The 24,604-nt window shown below is 38.6% G+C and overlaps 1 protein-coding gene across 3 annotated transcripts in view; it reads left to right on the top strand.

Moving 5' to 3' along the window:
* Positions 1-1,755: 1,755 nt before the first annotated feature.
* EPC2 (enhancer of polycomb homolog 2) overlaps positions 1,756-24,604 on the top strand; it is a 110,000-nt gene continuing 87,151 nt past the window's right edge. For all 3 annotated transcript variants that reach the window (XR_014829045.1, XM_021076083.2, XM_021076082.2), the window contains exon 1: positions 1,756-2,176. Coding sequence is in view for 2 of the 3 variants with exons in the window: in XM_021076083.2 (XP_020931742.2) it covers positions 2,024-2,176 (153 nt within the window). In the remaining variant the exon portion in view is untranslated. The remainder of the gene's footprint in view (positions 2,177-24,604) is intronic.

Raw genomic sequence — 24,604 nt, 5'->3', positions numbered from 1 at the left:
TGGACCCATTCCAGGGGGTAGAACTTGGATCAAGACATGCCCATAAGCTTGAGGAAGGTGTTTCTTACAAGAAGTGAGTCACAGCACCTCCACTGTTTCTAACAACAAAGTGTTTGGAAAACGCTCAAGCTCCGCTAATCAATGCCTGAATCCTTGCTGGACCCAAGCAAGAGCTTAAACTATTTAGACACTGCCATGAAGTCCACATGTACCTTCTGCCTTCAGAGGGGGAAGTGGAGAGAAAAGGGAGAAAGACAGGGAGGAAAAAGAGGGGAAGAAGTTGGTAAAAAGGAGAATGTGGTGGAGGAAAAGATGGAGCTTTGAGGTTCTATAGAAATGACTGTAGGAATAGGCTTTTTTTTTTCTCTCTCTCTCTCTTCTAGATGTGATCAAACTATCTACTTTTCTCTGAGCTAGGCAAAACATCGATCGATTATTAGAAAATGACAAAATGTGTTATACTCTTCCCAGGGATTTTTGTAGGAAAACTGTGATGCTTAAAGTCTAACTAAGGAACTCTTGGCTAAATGAAGTTGATATCAACAATCGCTGCCAAATAAATTTGAGTCAACTGGATTTTACCTCCTCTTTAGAACTTTCTCTAACCGGTTCAGGCTAAAGTAGTCTCCTTTCTCTGAACTCTCATGGCAACTATGGCCTGTATGACTCATTTGGTAATTAAGCATGTTCTACTGCCTTGTGTCATTGCCTATGTAGTTTTCTTCAAGTTATAAACTTTTTTTCTTTTGGCTGTCATTTACTTTTCAGTTGCCCTGTTCTTCAACTGTTTACATCTCTTACTGTTACTCATCTTTCTAACCGTTCTGTCATCCCATCAAAGTGAAAGCTGCACGAGGACAGGAACTTTTCCTCAAGCCTCTTGGCATCTTCCACAGCATCCAATATTTTACACGGATCTATCACTCTGGAAATGTTCTCTGCCTTGGTTAAAAATTATAAGCTTAATATTTTTGAAATCAGAAATATCATCCATTAAATAACTCTGAAGTTTTGGTGACAGGTTCAAGTGCACTTGTTGCATCTGGCAGCCTCAAACATTAACCCTCACTGCTGCCATTAGCATCCTCTCAGCGAAAGCGAGGATGCCTTACCTTGGAGAGCTCTTTCGGCCAGGTACCAAAAAAAAAAAAAAAAAAAAAAAAAAGATGCGGGAAGAGGGCCGGGATTGCGGAGGCGTTCTCGGGGCAGACGAGACCCGACAGGTCTGCGCCCCTCGGAGCGGACGGAAGGAATGGACCTTTCGCACCTCCCAGGGATGCGCGATTTGGAGGATGCGAATTAGCTGGCGCTGTGGAGGTAAGTGCTGTGTAAGTACAGGCTCAGTGGGGCAGCTGTGGCTCGGTTGACATCTTCCCTTTCCCGCTCACAGACTTCTGCACACACGGGCTGCTCAGCGCGGCTGTGTTTTGCCCGGCGCCGTCCTCCGGGGCACCCAACTAGCTGGGTGTCGGGGCCGCGGAGGCAGAGGCGCACGCTCGGGGGCGCGGGTTAACTTGCGCACCTGACACCTGCCACACGGCTAGAGCGCCGGCAGCGGAGCAGAGGGCCGCCGCCGCCCCCCTACCCGGAGCGGCCCGAGGCTGAGCACGCTCCCGCGGGCCGGCAGCGCCGCGGAGAGAGTGGGTGGGCAGGCGAGGGAGGGGAAGGAGGGAGGGAGGGAGAGGGCGAGGCGCGTTCCCGCGGCGGGGGCGCGCTCTCGCGCGGGCTGCCGGGATCGCTCGCCGCCGCTGTGGTAATGTCCGCCATGTTGGCCATGGCGCAGGGAGCGGATCGGGCGGGCGAGCGGCGGATCTAGTGTGTGGAAGCGGCCGCGGGCGGCGGGGGGCTGTTTTCGGGCGGGGTGGGCGCCCATGCTGTGGCCGGGGGCAGTGAGGAGGAGGAGGAGGAGCGGGCCGGCCGCGCTGCACTGAGGAAGGTGGTGGAGGAGGCGGCGGGAGTCCTCCCCCCCTCCCCGCCCGCCCCGCCGCCGCCGCCCGGGCTGTTCCTGTAAGGCGGGGAGACAATGAGTAAACTCTCCTTCCGAGCGCGGGCGCTGGACGCCGCCAAACCGCTGCCTATCTACCGCGGCAAGGACATGCCTGATCTCAACGACTGCGTCTCCATCAACCGGGCCGTGCCCCAGATGCCCACCGGGATGGAGAAGGAGGAGGAATCGGTAGGGACTCGAGTGTTTATTACCCCCCCTTCCCTCCTCCCCCCTCCCCTTTGTCAGTCGGGCCTCGCCATTCACAGAGCGCTTTACGCTCGCTGGAGGGCGCCGCTGCCGCTCCAACGCTTGGGACCTTACGCCGGCGGAGTAGCGTAAACCCTCTCGGCCGGCGCAGCGCCCGCCCGCGGCCGCCATGTTGTTGCGTCCCAGTGTTGTGATTAGCTCGCAGCGCCGCTTACGCTGCCGTAAGGGGGCCTTGCCGTAAGCGGCGGCCCGGAATGGCGCAGGGGATGTTCTGGCCGCACTTGACGTACGGCCTCTGTTTACCTTTTTTGTCCCCCTGGAGTGGGATTATTTAATCCGCAGGGGATGCTTTGGCTAGGCAACGTTTTTCCCCCACTTTTGGATTCAGCCTTGCATTGGGTTCTTTTTGAAATGACTTGTGGAAAGTAAAACGCTTTCAAAACATCGTCTTCCTCTTAGCAAGGTAATTCTCGCACCCCGGCCCGCGTTGGTGCAGCAGGATTGAGGTGGTGCAGCACTGCGGCCGGGGAGGCTGAGGGCCACGACCACTAGGAGGATGTAACGTTAGAAGCCGCTGACCGGCTAGCTCCGGGCCCAGAGCGAGTCGGTTCTGCCTGCCTAGCCCGGACGGTGCCTGCTTAGTGTGAGGCTTTAGAAAGGGACTGGCGATGTTAGGCAACTAGCTGCCGATGCTCCACAGTCCTCGCCCCGCGTCCCTGAAAAATTGCCATGGGGGGGTGTTTTAGAAGTTGAGGACCTATTGCATCCATATTGACAGCTGCATTTTTATTAATAGCAGCAATTTGGGGCAAAAATGTTTTTTCTCCCTGATGCGTTAAATTTTGGATATGGTTGAATTTCCTCTGGCTTGACAGTGTTTATGACTCGAGTGGTGCTACTTGTGTGCGAAGTTCATAGTAACTGCACCCTCAAGAATTTCTTCAATGAACCTGTGGTCCCGCCTTATTGTCAACCTCGGGTGTGCGTGGATTGGTTCTCTTGCTTCTGTGACTGTCAAAAGAAGGCCCAAGGTTTCTGTGATTGGTTTTCTCTTATGACTATTAATATTGCAGGAAATGCTTTAATGCCTTTGATTGGTTGCTCCAGTTGTGACCTCATTATATTACCCTGTTATTACTACTTCTGCTGTGATTTAACCACATTCTTCGTTAATGTTTGATTACTTGAAAGCCTTGCACTTTCCGTAGAAAAGGAATATGTTCTCAGTGTCAAATGAATATTCAACTTAAAAAATAAACAAAATGAAAACCCAACATTTATGCTGAAGATTTTAGAGCTAAATCATATGTGGAAATTCTTTTTGTTTTTAAATAAAATTTATTTCTAGCTTAGGTCAGTTTTCCATGAAAAAGATAATTAAAATAAGGAAGTTATAGCACGTTCGAGAATTAAGTTAATTGAACTTTAAAAAACACAGCTTTGGATTCCACGAAGTTGTATTTCTGTTAATATGTCCCTGAAAGAAAAAGTGGCAAATGAGTCTCGAAGTATCAATATTGTATGTAGTTACTTGGATCCTATTACTTGGGTTTGGGAAGAACTTGAATTAAAAACCTTATTCTAGAATGAATAGTTAGCCCCTGAAATATATATTACTTTTTTTTTTTTTTTTTTTTTTTTTTTTTTTGCCTTTTTCTAGGGCCTCTCCTGCCGCATATGGAGGTTCCCAGGCTAGGGGTCTAATTGGAGCTGTAGCTGCCGGCCTATGCCAGAGCCACAGCAACAGGGGATCTGAGATGCGTCTGTGACCTACACCAAGCTCCCGCCAATGTGGGATCCTCAACCCACTGAGCGAGGCCATGGATTGAACCGGCAACCTCATGGTTCCTAGTCGTATTCATTAACCACTGAGCGATGATGGGAACTCCTGTGAATGCATATTACTTTCTGCAGACAGTGATCAGCTATGTACTTATGTATTGTTTTAGGCCCTTAGGTATGTCTTGGCATTTTATCTTAATTTAGTAAGAAAACTTGTGGTTTAGTTACTTTTTAAATGATGCAATAAAAATAAATGCTTCCCCTTTATAATTCTGTATTATTAACCTTTTCAGTCTAGAGCATGAGTGCTGATTTGCATTATTTTCAGGAGCCTGCTTCACCTGCCCAATTTTAGGAAGAAATCCAAATTCTGATAGAACTAGAGTTAAAACTCAGGCTTTCTGACTTTTTGTCCTGTCCTTTCCATGTCTTTAATGTTGCAAGTGAAGGTTCTTAAAAGTCAATCTAAAACTAAACAAACCCTGGCAGTATTTATAGTCTAGAGTCTTTTGCCTCCGGAATGTCCAGATGGGGCGTTTTTTCCTTTTCTTTTTTAGCAGTCCATTGCCTTAACCACTTGGCCACCTTGTCCAGTTCTTTTTTCTTTTTTAAATTAACGTGAAGATCAAAAGACTTGTGCTTTCCTGAGTAACAGCTGATTTAGTTGTTCTGGTTTTATTTATAGGACTTATGTTATTAAACATAATTATTTGTTCGCTATATAAATGTATATATATTCTGTCTTGATAAAACAGTTCTGAGCAGCAGTAAAATATAAATTTAATTAATGTTTCACTTGTGTTTCACTTTGACTTCTGTTATCAAAATATTCTAATTCCCTTTAAAAAGTATATTCTTTTTAATCACATAACTTGTTTAAAAAAACAACAATTTATGGATTTGTAATTTTTGCTTAGCATTTCTTTTTTTGGCTTTTTAGGGCCACACCTGCGGCATATGGAGGTTCCCAGGCTAGGGCTCGAATTGGTGCTGTAGCTTCTGGCCTATGGCTTTGCATTTCTGAATTGTCCACAGTATGACTTCTTATTTGGGTGGCGGAATCCTTTGACTTTAATGGCTTCATAGATTCCCCCCCCCCCACCTTCACCTCCATAAAATTAAGGACTGTCTTTGTGTATCTGTTGGACTATCATTAGACCTTGTTAATGTAGTCATTAACTCAGTTTTGTGTTATGTTTTGATAATGTCTAGGTGAGGTAATCTAGGTGTTCTTGGCACTGGAGCACTCTGTCATTGCTGTTTGTATCATTCTCTCAGTTCATCTCTTTTGGACGTACAGGCATACTTTTCTTCGCATTCCTTATTTTCATTGTCTTTGCCTAATTTGGTTTCTGTGGTATTCCTCCTGGCCCTTGGTCTAGATCAGATACTGTAAATTTAGATTTGCTTAGAATCTAAACAACCAAAAGGTTAGGTGACTGGTGATACTGCCACCTCCCCAGGAGTGTTGTGTGGTGGTGTTTGATGATTTTAATAGTATCTACCATTTTCTTAATACCTCTTGAACCATATGTACTGTGCTGAAACTGTACATATATTATTTAATTATCTTTAAAATAAACTTTTTGGGGGTATAATTTAATAAAACATAGCTATTTAAAGCTAAGGTTGATGAGTTTTGACAAATGTGTAAGTCCATGGAAACATCATTACAATCGAGACGTAGGAACAATTCAAATGTCTTTAAAGTTCCCTTTTGCTCTTTTGCCAGTCTGTCCCTCCAATAGTTCTAAGCTGTTTTCACTACAGATTAGTTTTGCCTTTTTTAGAATTTCATATAAATGAAATCATACATACTTTTTTTGTGTCTGGCTTTTTTGCTCAGCGTGATGCACTAAAGATTCATTTCTGTTGGGTATGTTAGTCCGCTGTACTGAATATTGAATAGTATTGCAAAGAATTGATAAACTGCAATATATTCATCTAGCCATCTGTTGTCGAATAGTTATTTCTAGTTTTTGATTTTCATTTAATCCTTGTAACAGCCCTAGGGGTCTCATTGCTGGTAACTGGAAGGGTTAGAATTCAAACTCTTGCCCTTTAATGTCACAAAAGCCCACACTCATAACCACTGTGCTTCATATTGACTTCCTACAGAATCCCAAATTTTATCTTCTGAGCTGTTAACCAAGTTCATTATAGTTTCTGTAAATAATTTTTACTTTTTATAATTTTGGAAATTTTAAAAAATGATATTGATTTGATTGGAACATTTAATTATTTAGAAGTGTAGCTTTTCATCACTTAACTGTGTCTGACTTTAGCTTTCAGCCTTTCAGATTTTTTTGTCGTTTTTTTTTTTTTTTTTCCTTAGAAGTTTTTTAACTTTGCTTCTTCCTATATTGGCACCATTATGTTTGTCTGAGTGTTTATGGTATCTTAAGTATATAAGAAATTTGTGGCAAACTGCCCTAATTTATTATTCATATTTTCTCCTAATAGAATGTAAGGGCAGGGATCTTTGTGTGTTTTGTTCATTAGTATATTCCATGTGCCCAGTACTATGTATGATAGCATTTAAAATATGCTTGATACGTGTTTGTGGAGTTTTGGATGACCTTCTACTTCTACACCAGGAGCTATGTTTTTGTGAAACATTAGCTCTGTGTGTGTGTGTGCGTGTGTAATTCATTAGCAGAATTTGGTAAATTATTCTTCAAGGAATTTTTCTTGGTTTCTTACTTTGGTACTAAATTTTTTTCCCCTGTTGAATCAGAGGCTTTGTTAAATATAGATTTTTTTTTTTTTTTTTTTACACGTAGTATGGCTGCAGTATTGGCCTTTATCTTGTGTTAATTATCCCTGTTATGGGTGTACATAGATTTGTGTAAGGTACCTCTTCACACAAAATCTGCATGACGTGATTCTGCTTATTTTTAAAGAAAAAGACCATTGCTGATTTGAATTGACATTTCTTTCCTTGTGTTGCTTAATTTTTTATTTAATAGTTTAAGTGATATTTTACATAATAAAATCAGAATATATTCAGTTTTTCTACCATTTCAAAGTTATTTTTAGAACTAATATATTTTATGTTTTATAATGGGGGTTCTAGAAGGATGTAGAATACAATTTTGTAGATTGGTAATGTAAAAACATTACGCCTTTTTTTTTTTTTTTTTTTTTTTTTTGAGGGTCGGCTGCAGCATGTGGAAATTCCCAGGCCAGGGATTGAATTGGGGCTGCAGCTGCTGGCCTACACCACAGCCACAACAACACCAGTACCAAGGCACATCTGCAACCTACACCACGGCTCACTGCAACACCAGATCCTGAATCCACTGAGTGAGGCCAGGATTGGGAACCTTCGTCCTCATGGATACTAGTTGGGTTTGTAACCACTGAGCCACGACGGGAACTTGCCCCAAACATTACATATTTATCCTTTTAACAGAAGCAGATACTGGCCAGGTATCATTAAGTGCCAGGTGTTATCAAAGTAAGATATTGTAAGATTATTTAAAGGGTTCTGAATATCAAAAGTTTGTGTGAAACTGGGTGGGGAAGTGTTTTTAGGACTAAAAGAAGCATATGATACATATCTTGACTTCAGAGAACTTAAATGAGTCGTTGGGGTCAAAAACATACCTTGAAAATTAGCAGAAACTATCAGGTTAAATCATTCTGACAGACATTTAAAAGAACATTAGAAAAAGTTCAACATCAATATAGTTAATAGGGATAAAAGTTATTGTTGCTGGAATGTATAGAGAAGGCCTCTTGGAGAGAAATTTAACAATTTGGGCCTTCAGGTTTGGTCGTATAGTGTATGTTGAAGCAAATTCTTGAGTACAAGCATATTTAAAGGAAGTCCTATGAATGTTAAGTAGATTAAAGAAAAGTTCTTCCATATTATGTTTTTTTCATCTATCCTTTCTTATACTCTTTCCCCCTGCTGATAGAAACCTCAGGAGGTAGCATATTATTTCTTTTTTTTTTTTTTTTTTTTTTTTTTTGTCTTTTTGCTATTTCTTTGGGCCGCTCCCGTGGCATATGGAGGTTCCCAGGCTAGGGGTCGAATCGGAGCCGCAGCCACTGGCCTACGCCAGAGCCACAGCAACGCGGGATCCGAGCCGAGTCTGCAACCTACACCACAGCTCACGGCAACGCCGGATCATTAACCCACTGAGCAAGGGCAGGGACCGAACCCGCAACCTCAAGGTTCCTAGTCGGATTCGTTAACCACTGCTCCACGACGGGAACTCCGCATATTATTTCTGAGCATACTCTTTCCTAGCTCTTTCTCCTTTGTTTGAATAAGGAGATGGCTTTTACATTTCTTCCCCTTCCTTGGTTCCCGGCTATATCTTCAGCATTCTAAACTGTTTAGAACATAGACAGCACTAAGTTAATATTTGGTGTATGAATGAATACAAGTTGAGATGCAGATTAGATTTTTTAAAGGGTAGAGCTATACTAGATTTTAGATAGTCTCAAATGTTAGGTCCAGGAGTTTGTAGGAAAGTGTAGAAAAAAATACTGAGGTGCGAATATGAAGTCTGTTTCTAGTTTTGGTTCTGTGGATAAATGGCCATATTATCTGAGCAAGTTTGCTGCCGTTCCTGAGCCTCAGGTTAATCATCACTACCATCACAACTACCATTACTGAGTGTTTGTTAGTGATTGCGTTGAGCCTGTGGCAGATACTTTATTAAACGCGGTAGATGATTTAAAGCTCATTATAACGGTAGGATGTATAGGTGCTATTATCTCCTTTCTAGAAGAAGAAACTGAAGCTTTAGGAATAAAGCAACTTACCCAAAGTCACATCCTATGTGTACCACAATATGGGAGAGCCCGTATTTGAACTCACACCCTATGGGTAATTGACTCCAGGGCTCTGAATCTTCACTGTTGCACTGTTTCAGCTGTAAAATGAGTGGGTTGAGAGCTAGATGTTATCTAAGGTTCATTACATCTCTTCCAGTTCCATCTTTTATTAGCCTCTGGGCATGGAGGAGTCATTCAAAGTTTTTGTCTCAGGAAATGGTATTATAAAAGAAACTTTGTGGTGAAAGCCTTTTATAAACACATTCCTCTTTAAAAAAATTTTTTTGCAAGGAATGCTTTATCTGTGGTATAAGTTTAGGTTTCTTCTCTATCAGTTCTTTAAAAATGAGGCCTAAAAACACGTTTGACAGCTGGGACCATTTGGTTGTTTTCAAGTAACGGAAACCATGGTGCAGTAGGTTTAGAATCCAGTTGTAGTGGCTCAGGTCGCTGCTGAGGTGTGGTTTGATCCTTGGCCTGGTACTATGGGTTAAAGGATTTGGTGTTGCCACAGCTTTGGCGTAGGTTGCAGCTGTGGCTCATACTCAGTCCCTGACCTGGAAACTTCCATATTCCGCAGGCATGGCCATAAAATTAAAAACAAAACCTCCAAAAAACAGAAACCAAATTTGATCTAAGGTTCCTGGGGGTTGTCTCACAGACACTACAGAAGGGTTGAACAGTCAAGGCTTGGCTAGCTGAGGACAAGGGCAGCTGTGGGCCCTTCAGCAGCAAGTAACATTAATATCGCTCAATTCTAATAATTCCCAAACTTTGAGAAGTAGTGTAGGGTAGTGGTTAAGTGCATGTATTCTGGAGCCAGACTCTGAGTTTGAGTCCATCAACAAGTTAATTTTATCTATAAAATCTCATGGAGGTTGTTGGGAAGATGAATTATAGTATGCTGGAAATAGTTCCTGGCATGCAGTAAGCATTCAATAAATATTAGCCGTTACTGTCATCACTGTTATACTTCTTTTATTTTTTTTGCTTGTTTTTTGTTTTGCTTTTTAGGGCCACACCCGAGGCATATGGAAATTGCCAGGCTAGGGGTCGAATCAAAGCTACAGCTGCTGGCCTACACCACAGCCACAACAATGTGGCATCTGAGCTGTGTCTTCGACCTACACCACAGCTCACAGCAATGCCAGATCCTTAACCCACTGAGCGAGGCCAGGGATCGAACCTGCATCTTCATGGATCCTAGTCGGGGTCATTAACTGCTGAGCCATAAAGGGAACTCCCTGTACTTCCTTAGTTTAAAACTCCAGATCCCTGAGATTGGGGATGTTATTGATTTGGCTTGCATCACCTACCTGTCTACCTCTAAGTCAAGGAACAGGGGAAGTTTGTATACAAGTGTTGTTAAGGGCTGCCCTCCTGAGAATGGGGCTTAGCTAGGGAATTGCCCTGAAAGGTGGATATACAGCATCATGATCAGAAGTTATGAACTTAGATTTTTTTAATCCGTGGTTTGACCCAAGAATATATATACTTAGTGTGTTTTTGCTAACTTCAAATTTGTAAGGTATTTTTAATGAGATGAGAATGGTTTGTATTACATTTTTAATGAAACCTGAATTAAGGACTATAAAAGGAACCTCCAAAATCTTTTTAAAGAAAACAAGTTTTTCACATTTATTAATTTTCAGAGTAGTAAGGGATGAAGTTTTGTGTGACCTCAAGGAAATTATTGAACCTTCTGGGCCTTAGTTTCCTCATTTGTAAAATAGAATTGGACTGAGTGATCTTTAAGGTACCTTTCGCTCTAAAAATTACTTGCATCTGTGGATTGTCTACCTCCTGGGCTTACTGTCCAGAATGTAAATCAGATGAGAAGAACTAACAAATGAGAGACTAAATATTAGTAAGATATTAATAGGTAAGATCTAACTCTTTAACACTATTGGAATGCTGTCAGTTTGTTTTAGAGTTATTTATGCGGATCAGTTACATTTATCTGATACTATTTTTTTCCTAGAGACCAAGAGAGCAATCCACTCTATGTTTTGGGTATGATCTGTTCCCTTGTTTTCATATTTTCTTTCACTGTCTTTACTACTCTTACTCGTTGCTACAGATGTTCTGATTTTTGGTGTACTTTGAACTCTTAACACTTGATTTTCTAATATCTCATGTTTTTCAGTTGAGTGTGTATATGAATATGGATATATATGAGAGGATTAGAGTACATTTGAGAGAATAGACATTTATTTTCTGTAGTAGACCTTAAAAAATATTATCATGCCTTTGTTTTATTCAGCACAGGCTGGATACCTACACAGGCACTTAAGTGATGAAAGTTTGTCATAGAGACATTGACTGTGATCCTGGCCACTGGGATTGAGTTTGATTGCATTACTGAATACACACCTGGGCATTTTATTTCAGTTTAAGTAGAGTTGAAGTAGAGAAACAGTAATGGGATGCTAGGTAGGAATAAGCCATGAGATAGACTGATGTAGATAGCAAATGGTCCTTTTTAATTATTTGGTTTTTATCTTAAAACTAATTCTTGATTATTTTTTGACTTGTCTACACCTAAGTGGAATAAAACTTAAGATCTGTCTACTTCACTACGCAGGACTGTTCTTTGTGGGGTTAATACTGGAGGAAGATGGCAGTCGTTTCCAGATTCTTCCTAGCACCATTTCCTTATATCTTATTTTAGATTTCTTTTTTCTTGTCAGCTGGTTTTACTGTGTAATCAGAGGAATGTAGAGTGCAAGAGTCAGCCTGTGTGTTAGCTTGCTAACTCACACCATGTCTTTGCTTCTACCTTTCTTACCTCCTTTTTTTGTTGGTGATCATGGCAAAAGGTCATGAAGTTGTTGGTTGTGGATTTGCCAAGACAGCCCTCAATTGTATAGCTAATTTGATGAAGTAAGTTGTTGGAACTTTGAAATTGCGACATAGGCTTCAATTTTGGTCTGTCATTTTTCTTCTGGGCCAGGTAAATTGCTTTATCTTTTTAAGCCACATTTCTTTGTATGTTTAATGAGAAATATCTGAAAGGGTAATTTCAAAGATTAACTTTTTTGTAAAGACTTAAGTTAGTGCCTTATACAGGAAACTGCTACTTTTAAATTATTAATAATAATTTTCAGTTATACAGGGTAATAAATGTGAAGGAATATAGAAGGGTAAAATATACAGAGTATCTCCATACATTACTACAAGGTGTAATTTCACATTTTTTCTCCTGCCGATTAAATATATTTTTATAGCTTTCAAACATTAGCAAATCAGTATGTACATTTTGCTCTTTACATCTTTGCTTCCTGGGAGAGCAGTTAACAAATTGATTTAAAAAATTAAGACTTTGAAGATTGAGTTCTCTGGGTTACTAATTTTCAACTAATCATCAGAATAATAATTGAATCCTGAATAATTTATAGTTAAATATTGTATTTGTTTTTAGAAGTGATTTTTTTTTTTTTTTTTTTTTGGCCATGCCCATCGCATGAGAAATTCTGGGGCCAGGGATCGAACCCACATCACTGCAGCAACCTGAACTGCTACAGTGACAATGCGGGGTCCTTAACCTGCTGAGCCACCAAGGAACTCCTAAATGTGATTTTTAAGGAGACAAATGGGTTAGTCATGGAGGAAAATAGATTTTAGTGATGAAGATCTCTTCAGTGGGTGATATACACTAAAGAGGTAAATGAAAAGAGACATTCTAATACACAGTGAACCCTGGGATGAACACCTAAGTTTAGAAACTTTGGAAAGCATGGTACTAAAGAGGGTAATCTTGCCATTTACTTGATTCTTGAGAGATGTGTCTAAACTGGGACATTTTTGACATTCAGTTCATAGCTGGTTGTATGGACTATCACAAGCATACCAGGATGTTTATTATATATCAGTCTCCTGCCCACTAGTTTTTGGTAGCATTCCAGTTGGGTTAACCCCCAAATGTTCCCTTTCTCAAATTTTCCTAATTGGGACTATTGCAGTTGATATGAGAACCATTGTCCAAGGCTTAAATTTTTTGTGACTTGGACTTCTTTGGCAGCCTGGTGAAATACCTCAGAATGATGTTTTAAATGCATAGCATCAAAGTATTAAAACAATTTTTAATTTTATGCTTAACACAATAGTAGGATCTAGAGTTGGGTCTGATTAAGTTTGAAGTAGTGTTAAGTATAAATGTTTTGACAAGTGCAGCCACTGTAAGATGACAGTGAAAAGATTGCTGTTGTATTGCTAGGTCACAAGTATCAGAAGTACCCCTGTGGCCTGTTGCTTATGTTAGTAATTGAAAGAAATGTTAAATTTATTAGAAGTTAGGGAAATTAGAAAAATGATCTCCCCCCCAAATTCGTGGATTCCCCCCCTCAATTTTTTTTCCCTCCCTTGCTGCTCCTGTGGCACGTGGAAGTGGGCCAGGGATCAAACCCGTGCCACAGCAGTGACCCAAGCAGCTCCAGTAACAGTGCAGGATCCTTAACCCTCTGTACCACAAGAGAATTACAAACCCCTCAATTTTTTCTTTGGATGTTTTGAGGGTCTATGACCTGAGGTTCAGAACCCCTCAAGAATTTCCATGGTGTAAATGGCAGTTCCATTCCTCTGTCATCCTTGTCCCAGGTATATAGTCAGGCTACAGATTTTAATACCCATCATTATAAAGGAGATGCTGCTATTAACAGAATAATTTTTTCATATTTAAGACATTTCTAGCTTTCTTAAATTGAAAAATAGTATGCCCTCATGATTTAAAGGTTAAAAAAAAAAAAAAAAACCTAATGGAAAATAATATACATATAAAGTGAGTGTCCTTTCTTCCGCATGACCCCAGGTACTCTATAGAGGCAGCTATTGGTAGAATTGTGTCTGTGTGTGTTTGTGTTAAAAAATTCTAAATACTTTTCGCTTGGTAAAGTAGACACATTTTTCTCTTTTATTCATTTTTAAGTAAATGTGACCTCTGAGTTAAATTTCTTAATCTAGTGTCATAAAGTCAGGTAATTTTGATTTTAAATTTCTTCCCTTTAAAATTTTTGAGGAATTGAGAATTTGCAAATTACAGCTTTCTGTTGGATTGTTTGGAGTTTGGATATCAAACTTTAACTTGTTATTCCCATGTAGGAATTTGGTTGTTAGTAAGCCTTGCAGGATTTTTACTTTCTTACATGAAAACTATGTGAAAGTCAGATTAACTGTTGATTAAGTGACTTGTCAATGTGTATTTCCTCTAACAATTATTTATGGTTTTAAAGACTATCTTGGGTCAGAAGAGCAACAATAGGGTACCCTTTTGAAGAAAGCTGTCTTCAGGTATCACATTGGTGAGGTGGAACTTTCATAGTGATTGCACCCTCCCAGACTTTCATTGTAGTTTGTGATGTTATTCATTCAATAAATAGCTCCATGAACACAAGGACTATGTCTCTTTTACCTTTGTATCAATCATTTGATACAGTGAATGACATATGATAGTTGCTCACTGAGTATTTGCTGACAGAATGAACAATGAGTGCTAGCTAGATGCTTGAATCACAGAAAGCAATAACGTGCTACCCATCTAAAGCTTATAGAAAAGAGTTGTACACAGATAACTCCACATGAGGTTTAATATGTTATATGGAAGATAAAAATGAAATTATGGGAATTTGTGTCACAAGGGACGTGATTTGAATCAGAGTGTATATGAATTTATGTAATAGCTAATTGAGTATAATATACTGTTTAAATAATTTTTATAAATTAGCTTTAAAATTACTTCCATGTGCCAGAATGCCATGAGTTTTTAAAGATGCATGTCATTACTTTTCATATTAGGAAATGTGTGATGCCCAGGAGAGTTAGAGAGTTGAAAGAATTTTTGTGGTGTCATCTCTGTTCACTTCTTAGGACAGGCCAACTTGTGTTTAAGAATAGTTCCTGTTTAAAGAGTTTTGAGGAAAAGAAAGTTTGTGATATGGAGGATGGCCTAAAGAAACATTGCTGCTTGATTATTACACAGGCAATGTGCAAATTTTATTTTGGTTGCCACTTTCCATAAAGAAAGTACTGTACTTGGAAGAAGATTGCCTATACATTATAGATACTTTGGTCAGTAGCAGTTACCCTTCACCTTTATTTGAAATAGCTCAGCCATCTTAGCAAGCATTCATCAGGGCTTTCAAAGTACCTCTAAAAGAAATATGAATGATTTTTTAGGTCAGTGATTCTCAAACATCGGCATTTATCAGAATTTACGTAGAACATTGATCAGCTGGGCTCCATTCCAAGAGTGTAGGATTCAGTGGGTGCCGAATGGAGCCCGGAGAATTTGCATTATTAGCAATTCCTAGGTGATCCTGATGCTCTTTGTTCAGTGACCCCACTTTGAAAATCACCAATTTAGGAGAGAGAGTAATGGTTCTCAGTTGTACATCAGAATATCTGGGAAGCTTTTTTATAAAGTACAGGTGTAGGCTTTACTCTAGATTTACCAGTCAGATCACAGTTTATGGTTGATTCTGTTCTAGGTAGAGGAAAAGGATTTATATATATGCCCACGATCCTTGCCTTGCTGTCTTGCCATTTTACCACTCCTTTCAGGGTCTCTTCTCTGTGCTTTCATATATTGACTTCTAAACTTTTTGGGTGGTAACTCATTGTGTGTGTACACAGAATAAAGTGCAGCTTGACACACGCATACTCAGTAATATACAGTTTTCATTTTTTTTTGCAGTAGTTCTGTTCTATAAGGTTACCGTGAACAATGAAGTAGGGAATACTAAACCATTGCCTCCCAGAGGAAACACAGCATTAGGTTCCGTGGAGCCTCTGGTCACAGTATGTCATCTAACAGTCAGCGCATAACCTTGTATTATATATGTTTCTGCTTAAGATACTTTCATGTGTTATTGATTCGTTGACCTTGAACTCATAGTCAGCAGCACTATAGCTCATGCCTGAATGAAGCTTGACTAACACATATTTTCTCTACAAGGCACATCACAACCTTCTTGGGCTTAGGAAACATTGGACAGCACCTCACTACACTTGGAGGGGGGTTGTAAACGTTGATATCATCCCTCCAAACCACAAAAATGCAAAAAGTGCGGCACTAAATAGAAATTAAAAGGACACCTGTTTACAGTATAAGAGTTGAAACAACAGACCATTGCCTCATTTGACCTCAGCTGAGAACCTACATATGAGTGGAGGGATTCAAATTCTTTTCCCCTCTGTACATTCTGTGAATAAGTGTGAAAGTACTTGAAGTATTGATTTGGGGATCACAGATTTTAACTAGAAGGTGAATTTGCAGATGTGGAATATGTGAGTAATGAGGATTGGCTATACATGTATTTTTTTTTCTCTTTACATTTCTGTTTTATTAAATGAGCTATTGTATTGATTTCATGATTCACTAATGGTTCAACCCACAGTTTGAAAAACACTGCTGTAATTCAGCAACGGGGATTACATATTATTAACTACTTATGCCATGATAAGTAGTAAGAGATATTAAACTCTCCCTATACACACCCTCTCTCTCTTTCATTTAGAGAACATAGGATTTAAGCTTGCTGATAGGGAGCTAAAGTTTTGGAGATACATCATCAGGTTTGTATTTGTAAAGGATCAATGTTGTCAGATGGATTGCCAAGCGTAGGTGGTGGTGGTGGCAGTGGCAGGGAACTAGAGACAAAGCTAGTTATGAGGCTGGCACACTGGAAATGTGATTTCCAGTTGTATATTTTCAGCAGATTTGTGACAGTAAAAATGATTTTGATGCCTTATATGTAGAGATTTCAGTTAAGTCTCAATTTTATATCAGGCTTTTTTAGCTGATGTCTCTGGTACTGAGTGAGATAGGCTTATTGGTGTCTGTGAACTTACTGAATTTTTTTTAACCACAGTTTTATATATGTATCTCCTACTTTATAACTATCAGATTATTAATGGACTGTATGACCTAGAAGAGATTGAGAGTATCTTTTTAGTAGATAATACAGCTTTTTTTTTCACTGTTACTCCTTATTTTATATGAATTACAAAGTTCTAAATATTCTGAGAAGTCTAAGGAGTTATTTAAAAAGCTTTACACTGAGTTTATGCTTTTGTGAAATGCAGATTTTATTCATCTATTCTTAGAGTCTTTAATAGAAACATGTCACTGAAGAATACAAATGTATTGAATATAAGGAAGACCTTTTTTTAAGCACTGAAGTGGAATTTAGATATATGTTTGCCTGTATTGCAGTGGAATTGTGTTTAGAAGCTGGCGTAATTAAGAGTTGCCTAACTTGTTCTCTTTATGTTCTTAGAGAAGCATTTTACTTTATTTACTGTTAGGACATTAATGCAGCACAGTAAGGTGCTCATTCCATAGCACGCTGAAGCACTACAGAATTACATCACTGTGTGCTATCACTTCATCACCACTGATTTTCTTATCTACTGTACAGTACATTTTTTAGTGGTTACTTGGAACTAGAAAGATCCTAAAAGGCCCTCTGAGTCATCTACCATCTTCTACGTCCTAAAGGAGGAGGCTCTTATTCCTAGTATAGGCAAACTGTTGTAGATAGCTGATTTGACATTTATTGGGAAGTGTGGGTTTTTTTCTCAATACCAAGCAGTTGTCTGACTCTAGTGGAGTATCCTACAATTCAGCTCAATTCTGACACTGTCTACCTGAGATAGCATCAGATCTTACTGGTTAAGGGCTCATTCTACAAGACTTGGCCCACCTCCCCTCCCATCCTTGCCTTCAGATGGGAATCACAAGTCCAGGTTGTCACCTGTGCTTCTGACAGACTGATTTATAGGTTGGAAGCTCCAATGACCCCTTCCTTGGGTTCTATTAGTTTACTAAAATGGCTTACAGAACTCAGAGAAACATTTTACTTGCTAGATTAGTGGTTTATTACAAAAGTATATAACTGAAGAACAGCTAGATAGGAGATGCATATGGCAAGGTATGGGGAAACGATTATGAAGTATCCATGTTTTCTTTGAGAGTGCTGCTCTCTCCCAGCACTTCCGTTGTGTTCAGCAGCCTGGAACATCTCTGAACCCAGTCTTTTTTCTTTTCTTTTCTTTTTTTTTTTAATGGAGGCTTCATTACATAGACATGATTGATTAATCATTGGCCATTGGTAATTGATCTACATTCTGCAGCCCCTTTCCCCTTCCCAGATGTCAGAGGAGTGGGATTGAAAGTTCCAATCCTCTAATCATGTGATTGGCCCTTCTGGCAGCAAGCACCTATCCTTAGGTGCTTTCCAAAAGTCGTATCATTAACAAACTCAGGTGTAGTTGAAAGGGGTTCATTAGGAATATCTAGACACCTTTATGACTTATCACTTCCATAATTCCAAGGGTTTGGGGAGCTCCGTGCCAGGAATGAAGACAAAGACCAGGTATACATTTTCTTCCTTTCTCTCTTCCTTTTTTTTTAATTTTTAGCCACCCCAGGGATTGAACCCAAGTCCTAAAACTCCCAAGATGCCTCTGATCCCATTGTGCCACAGCAGGAACTCCCAGATATATATTTCTTGTTACAAATCACAATATCACAGTATAACGTAATTTTCAAAGTACTGGAACTTATTTGTGCTATATATAGTGACATTATTTTAGCCAGAATTTTGTATTGGCAGACAGCTTTATAAAATAGATTTATTGAAGTATAATTACCCACATAAACTGCACATACTTAAAGTGTACAACTTGGTGTTGACATCTGTATACATCACCGTGAAACCATTACTGCCGTCAAGATAATGAACATATTCATCACTTCCAATAGTTGTTTCCTCATGTCCCTTTATATACTCCCTACCCCTTTGGACAAAACACTGATCTCTTTTCTATCACTGTAGGTTAGTGGTTTGCATTTTCTAGACTTTTATATAAATGAAATCCTACAATGTGTTTTCTTTTTTGGTCTGGCTTCTTTTACTCAGCATAGTTGTTTTGTAATTCGTACATATTTTAGCCTGTATCAGTACTTTTATTGCTGAAGAGTGTACCATTTTATTTACATACCACAGTTTATCTGTTTATCTGTTGATTGAATTTTGGGTATGACAAATAAAGCTGCTGCGAAACATTTGTGTGTGTGTCCGTCTGCTTTCATTTGTTTTGGGTAAATACCTGGGGGGTGAAATGGCTTGATTGTATGGTAGGTAAATTTTAAAAGTTTAACTTTAAAAAAAAAAAAAAAAAGCTATCAAACTGTTTTCCAGAGTGGTTATACCATGAAGGAACTTTTTATGAGATGCTACATAGTTTAGAACCTTGCTGATTTAAGTTTGGTCTTTGGGTTTGGTGTTACCTGGAAGCTCCTTAAAATTACAGAATTTCATGTTTCATCCTGCAGCTTGTTGAATCAAAATGTGTGTTTTAAATAGATCCTTTGGTGGTTCAGATGCACATTAAAATTTAAGAAGCTGTGGTTTAGAGCAGTAGTTCTCAACCTTTTTTTTTTTTTTTTTTTTTTCCCTGCTGTAACAAGCTTGAGGGCTTTGACACTTTTCTATGAAATTCTTCAATGAGGCTGGGAAATGGAGGAAGGTTTTTTAAAAGTCCTGACAGATAATACTGATAAATGTGAAGTGTTCTGCCCACTTCAGATGATTGCTTCCTAGTGATTTACTTATGGCAATAAAGTGTTTTTGCCTGTTGCCCATTTCACATTTGGTAGTATCAGGAGGAATTGCTTCCCAAACATTTTTCTAGAGTAGAGCTCTCTACTTTGACAATATTTCTTACAGGTAAGATACTCATTTTCTCTTTGTGTGATTTCTCTGTTGAATGGGTCCGTTTGCTAGGATTTTTTCCATAATGTTCTTATTTTTCTTTTTTATAACCAGTGATATGGTTTTTGGTTATTTTTGTCCTTTTAGGGCTGCACCTGTGGCATATGGAAGTTCCCAGACCAGGGGTCCAGTCGGAGCTGTAGCCCCTGGCCTATGTCAGAGCCACAGCAACGGCTGGATCCAAGCTGTGTCTGCGACCTACACCACAGCTCACAGCAACGCCGGATCCCTAACCCACTGGGCGAGGCCGGAGATCAAACCCGTGTCCTCATAGATGCTAATCGGGTTCACTAACCACTGAGCCATGACAGGAACTCCGGATTTTTGGTTATTTTCTTATGTAGATATCTTGAAATTTTCTGTACGAGTTCTCTCTCCACTCTTAGTATTCAAGGAATGCAAAATAATATTAGAAATTGTTAATTAATAGATAAATTGAGTACCAAATAATGTTTTAAAATCCATCATTTTTTTGCATATTTCAGATCTTTTCTACTGCTGCTCATTCTCATTATTGTGTGAATATTTAAGAGCAAGTACATTGATGTTCATGTAACCTTCCTAAATTACTGTAGATGTTGAAGGTCATGGTCTTAATCAGCATTAGAAAATTCTCAATTTAAAACAAGGTTCAAAACCCAACAATTAGCAAAAGAGTAAACATTTACTTTATCAGCTGGAACAAGTTAATGATATATAACTTATAATTGTTTTCCAAAAGTTGATTTGTTAGGTATTCTAGAGTTATAATTCTTGTGATAAAATATTTCTATATGATAAGATTGCTCATTTCTATTTAAGGTATTAGTTACTCAGGCCATTAAATGCCCAAATCCTCATTTCTTCTTCACATCCCCGTAAGCAGTTAAGATAGGAAGAGAAGCAATGGGTGATTCAGTTCTTACTTATTTAAAATTTAACATAGCTGTTTTTCAGAAGAGAAGAATCTTTACGCTGTTACTAAATTCTGAAAGGAATTTATTACAAAACGGCACTTAACTGTTTAGTTGATGTCTTTAAATACAGTTTTATAGGAAAAAAAACTTAAATAATGTGTTTGTTTTATTGGGTTTTTTTGTTTGTTTTTTGCTTTTTAGGGCCACGGGTGCAGCATATGGAGGTTCCCAGGCTAGGGGACAAATTAGAGCTGCAGCTGCCAACCTACACTACACCCATAGCAATGCAGGATCTGAGCCAAGTCGGTGACCTACACCACAGCTCGTGGCGACACCAGATCCTTAATCCACTGAGAGAGTCCAGGGATAGAACCCGAGTCCTCATGGATGCTATTTGGGTTTGTTACTTCTGAGCCACACGGGAACTCCTTTGATTTTTAACTAAAGCCCACGTATTCCTTGGGAGGCAAAGTTAAGTACTTGTAAGTTTGTTTACAAGAGGCAGTGTTTAGAATACTAGAGGAGTGAATGGATAGCTTGTTCTCCCCCCCACCCACAGCTGCAGCAACACAGGATTCTTAACCCAGTGTGCCACAGCAGAAACTCTGGATAGCATGTTCTTTTAGGCCAGTGTTTTTCATATTTTCTGTGGTGAAAAACCAGGGTGGGGTTTTGTTTGTTTTTAATTCATTGTTTGCCAATACTTTTCTCAAATACAAAAATGAGTTACTAGAAAAGTTGAAGATCTGGAAAATACAAAAACCGTTTTTTTTAACAGACATAAAATTACTCTGTCAAATCACTTTGGAACTTTGTAAATGCTAACTCTAAATTTCTCTACCTTTAAAGGACCACAGTCTCCTAGCACTGCTTTACATTGGTGGTTCCCACAGATTTATTATCGGATTGGAACTTGTGAGAAATGTGTTGTCTGGTTCCATCCTGGACCTACTGAATCAGAAATTCTGGTGGTTCTGCTCAGCAGTCTGTTTTGAATACAAGACCAACAGATAATTCTGAAGCCACACTGGAGTTTGAGAGCCACTACCTTGGTCTTTTTCCTAAAATGCTTATCCTATCTGGGCTTTTTGGATAGAGTTTAAACTCCCTTTGACTGCTAACTAATTAAGTAAAAGAATGAAATATAGGGTTGGTTGGAAAGTTAAATTTGTCATGGATTCTTAAAATTTCTACAATTAAAGATTGGAATGTTCGATGTGCTAAATGAAGGAAGAGAAGATTCTGGTGTTTTTGTTACTAGGATTATAGATCACATTTTGATAAGAGTTGAAAAGCTTGACATTGCTCTCACCTAGATGAAGACTTTGCCTGTCAACACTCTCCATAGTTGTAAGACCAAGTTTGCATAAGCAACTGAATTAAAAAGTTGTAAGTTGGATGTGTGGCAGGTTGTTTCAGTATGTATTCATAGGAATTAGGATATAGTTATATTTCAATATTTGAAATGGGATCTTTGTCTTGATTAGTCTATATTTTATCTTCATTGTCCTATTATTTATAACTACTACATAGAAACAGTTGCTTCTGTATATTAATCTTGAATCCTGCCGTATTGCCAAATTCACTAGAAAGTTTGTAGATTTCTTTGGGTTCCCTACACAGATGATCATACAGGTCTATGAATAAAGGCAGTTTTACTTCTTCCTTTCCCAGTCTGGGTACTTGCTCACTCTCTCTGCTTCCCTCCCTCCCTCCTGTCTGGTGTTACCCTGACTAGAACCTCTAGTATGATATTGAATAAAAGGGTTGAGAGCAGATATCACTGTCTTGTTACTAATTTTAGGGAAGAAGTATTCAGTGTTTCAGTTAATTATGATGATGTATAGCTGTCTTTTATCAGGTTGGAGAAATTCCCTTCTATTTTTAATTTTGTGAGAATTTTTGGATGGATGCTGGATTTTGTAAATACTTTTATTATGTGCAGAGATGATCATACAGTTTTTCTTTTTTTGATTTATTCATATGGTGAATTACCTTGATTTTCAGGGGAAACCAATGCTGCATTCCTGGGAGAAACCTTATTTTGTCATTGTCCTTTTAGTATATTGTTGAATTCAATATGCTAAAGTTTTGCTTATAATAATTACATGTATTTTCAATAAGGGATATTTGTAGTTTTCTTGTTAATGTCATTTTCTGATTTTGGTATTGGTAATACTAGCTTCATAGAGTGACTTTGGTAGTATTCCTTCCACTTAAGCTTTCTTAGAAAATTTTTTTGTAGAATTGGTATTATATCCTCTTCAAACATTTGGTAGAATTCACCAGTGAATCCATCTGTCCCTGAGGTTTTCTTTTTAATGTGTGAAAGTTTTTAACTACAGTTCAATTTCTTTAATAGTCATAAAGTTATTCAGGTTATCTGTCTCTTCCTGAATGAGCTTTGGTGGTTTTTTTGGTTTGTTTTTTTGTCTTTTGTCTTTTTAGCATATGGAGGTTCCCAGTCCAATCGGAGTTGTAGCAGCTGGCCTTACACCAGAGCCACAGCTACGCGAGATCCCAGCTGTTGTCTGCCACCTACAGCACAGTTCACAGCAATGCCAGATCCTTAACCCACTGATTGAGGCCAGGGATCAAACCCATGTCCTCATGGATGCTAGTCGGGTTCGTTCACAGCTGAGCCATGACAAGAACTTTTTTTTTTTTTTAGTTCTTTTTTTTCAAGAAATTTGTTCTTTTCTTTTAATGGACAAGTTTATTGTTATGAATTTGTTAATATTCTCTAGGGTGATGTCTCCTCTTTTGCATTGGTAATTTGTGTCTTGTCACTTTTTTCCTCAGCAGTCTGACTAGGAGTTTATCAATTTTATTGATTTTGTTAAAGAATCAGTTTTTGGTTTTATTGATTTTTCTCTATTGTCTATTTTTATTTTTATTTCATTGATTTATACTTCGATCTTGATTTTTTCCTTTGTTCAGCTTACTTTGGGTTTAATTTGCTCTCTTTCTAGTTGCTTAAGGTGGAAGCTAATGTCATTGATTTCATTTCTTTTACAATGTTTAGAAGCTAAAAATTTTTTCCAGCAGCAGTCATCGCATAGTCTTTTTTTTAAAATTCAGTTTAAGGAGTTCCCGTTGTGGCGCAGCAGCAATGAGCTTTGGTGGTTTTTTTGGTTTGTTTTTTTGTTCACAATGCCGTGAACTGTGGTGTAGGTCGCAGACATGGCTTGGAGCTGGTGTTGCTGTGGCTGTGGCATAGGCTGACAGCTACAGCTCCAATTCGACCCCTAGCCTGGGAACCTCCATATGCTGTGGGAAGCGGCCCTAGAAAAGGAAAAAAGCCAAAAAAAAAAAAAAAATTATGTTTAAGATACTTTCTAATTTGCTGTTTGATGTCTTTTTTGATCCCCAAGTTACTTAGTTTCCAAATATTTAGTGGTTTCACAGATATCTTTCTGTTACCAGTTTGTAACTTAATTCCATTGTGAGAACATAGTATGTTGATTTGAGATCTTGTATATTTTTGGTAATGTGGTTTAGAATATATCTCATCTTGGTAAATGTTCCCTGTAATTGTGAAAAGAAGATGTGTGCTAGCTTCAATGAATGGAGCATTCTGTAAAAGGTCAGGTTCTCTAATAGTGTGGTGAAAGTCTGCTATATTTTTACTGACTTTCTGCTTTTATATACTAGAGTGTCATATTAAGATCTCCAATTATGGATTTGTCTATTTATCCTTAAAGTTATATTAGTTTTAGTTTCATGTATCTTGAAGCTCTGTTATCAGATGTGTACTTGAATAGAGTTGTAATGTCCTCTTGACTGATTGATCCCTTTAAGCATCATGAAATAAATTCTTAATCCCTGGTGATATTCTTTACTCTGAAATTTATGTTGGATGTTAATATAGTTATAATAAGGCTCTTTGACTAGTGTTAGCAGGGTATATCTTTTTCAATTTTTTAACTTTTAACCTATTTATATCTTTAAAGTGCTTTTCTTGTAGGCAGCCTATAATTGGTCCTTATTTTTTTTTTTTTAATCCAGTCTGGCAATTTCTATCTCTTGATTCGTGTTGAGACCATTTATATTTAATGTAAATTTTTAAAATTAAGACTTTCTTAGAGCAGTTTTAGGTTCACAGAAAAATTGAAGGGAAGGTACAGAGTGTTCCCATGTACTCCTTTTACATATGTAATAAATGCTCT

This window comes from Sus scrofa, chromosome 15 (assembly GCF_054392235.1).
Source record: "Sus scrofa isolate SSC_HxYL_T2T_F1_AM1 chromosome 15, Sscrofa_HxYL_maternal_Yorkshire_Landrace_v2.0, whole genome shotgun sequence".
In the NCBI taxonomy this organism is placed as follows: domain Eukaryota; kingdom Metazoa; phylum Chordata; class Mammalia; order Artiodactyla; family Suidae; genus Sus; species Sus scrofa.
This window is presented reverse-complemented; position numbering and strand designations above follow the sequence as displayed.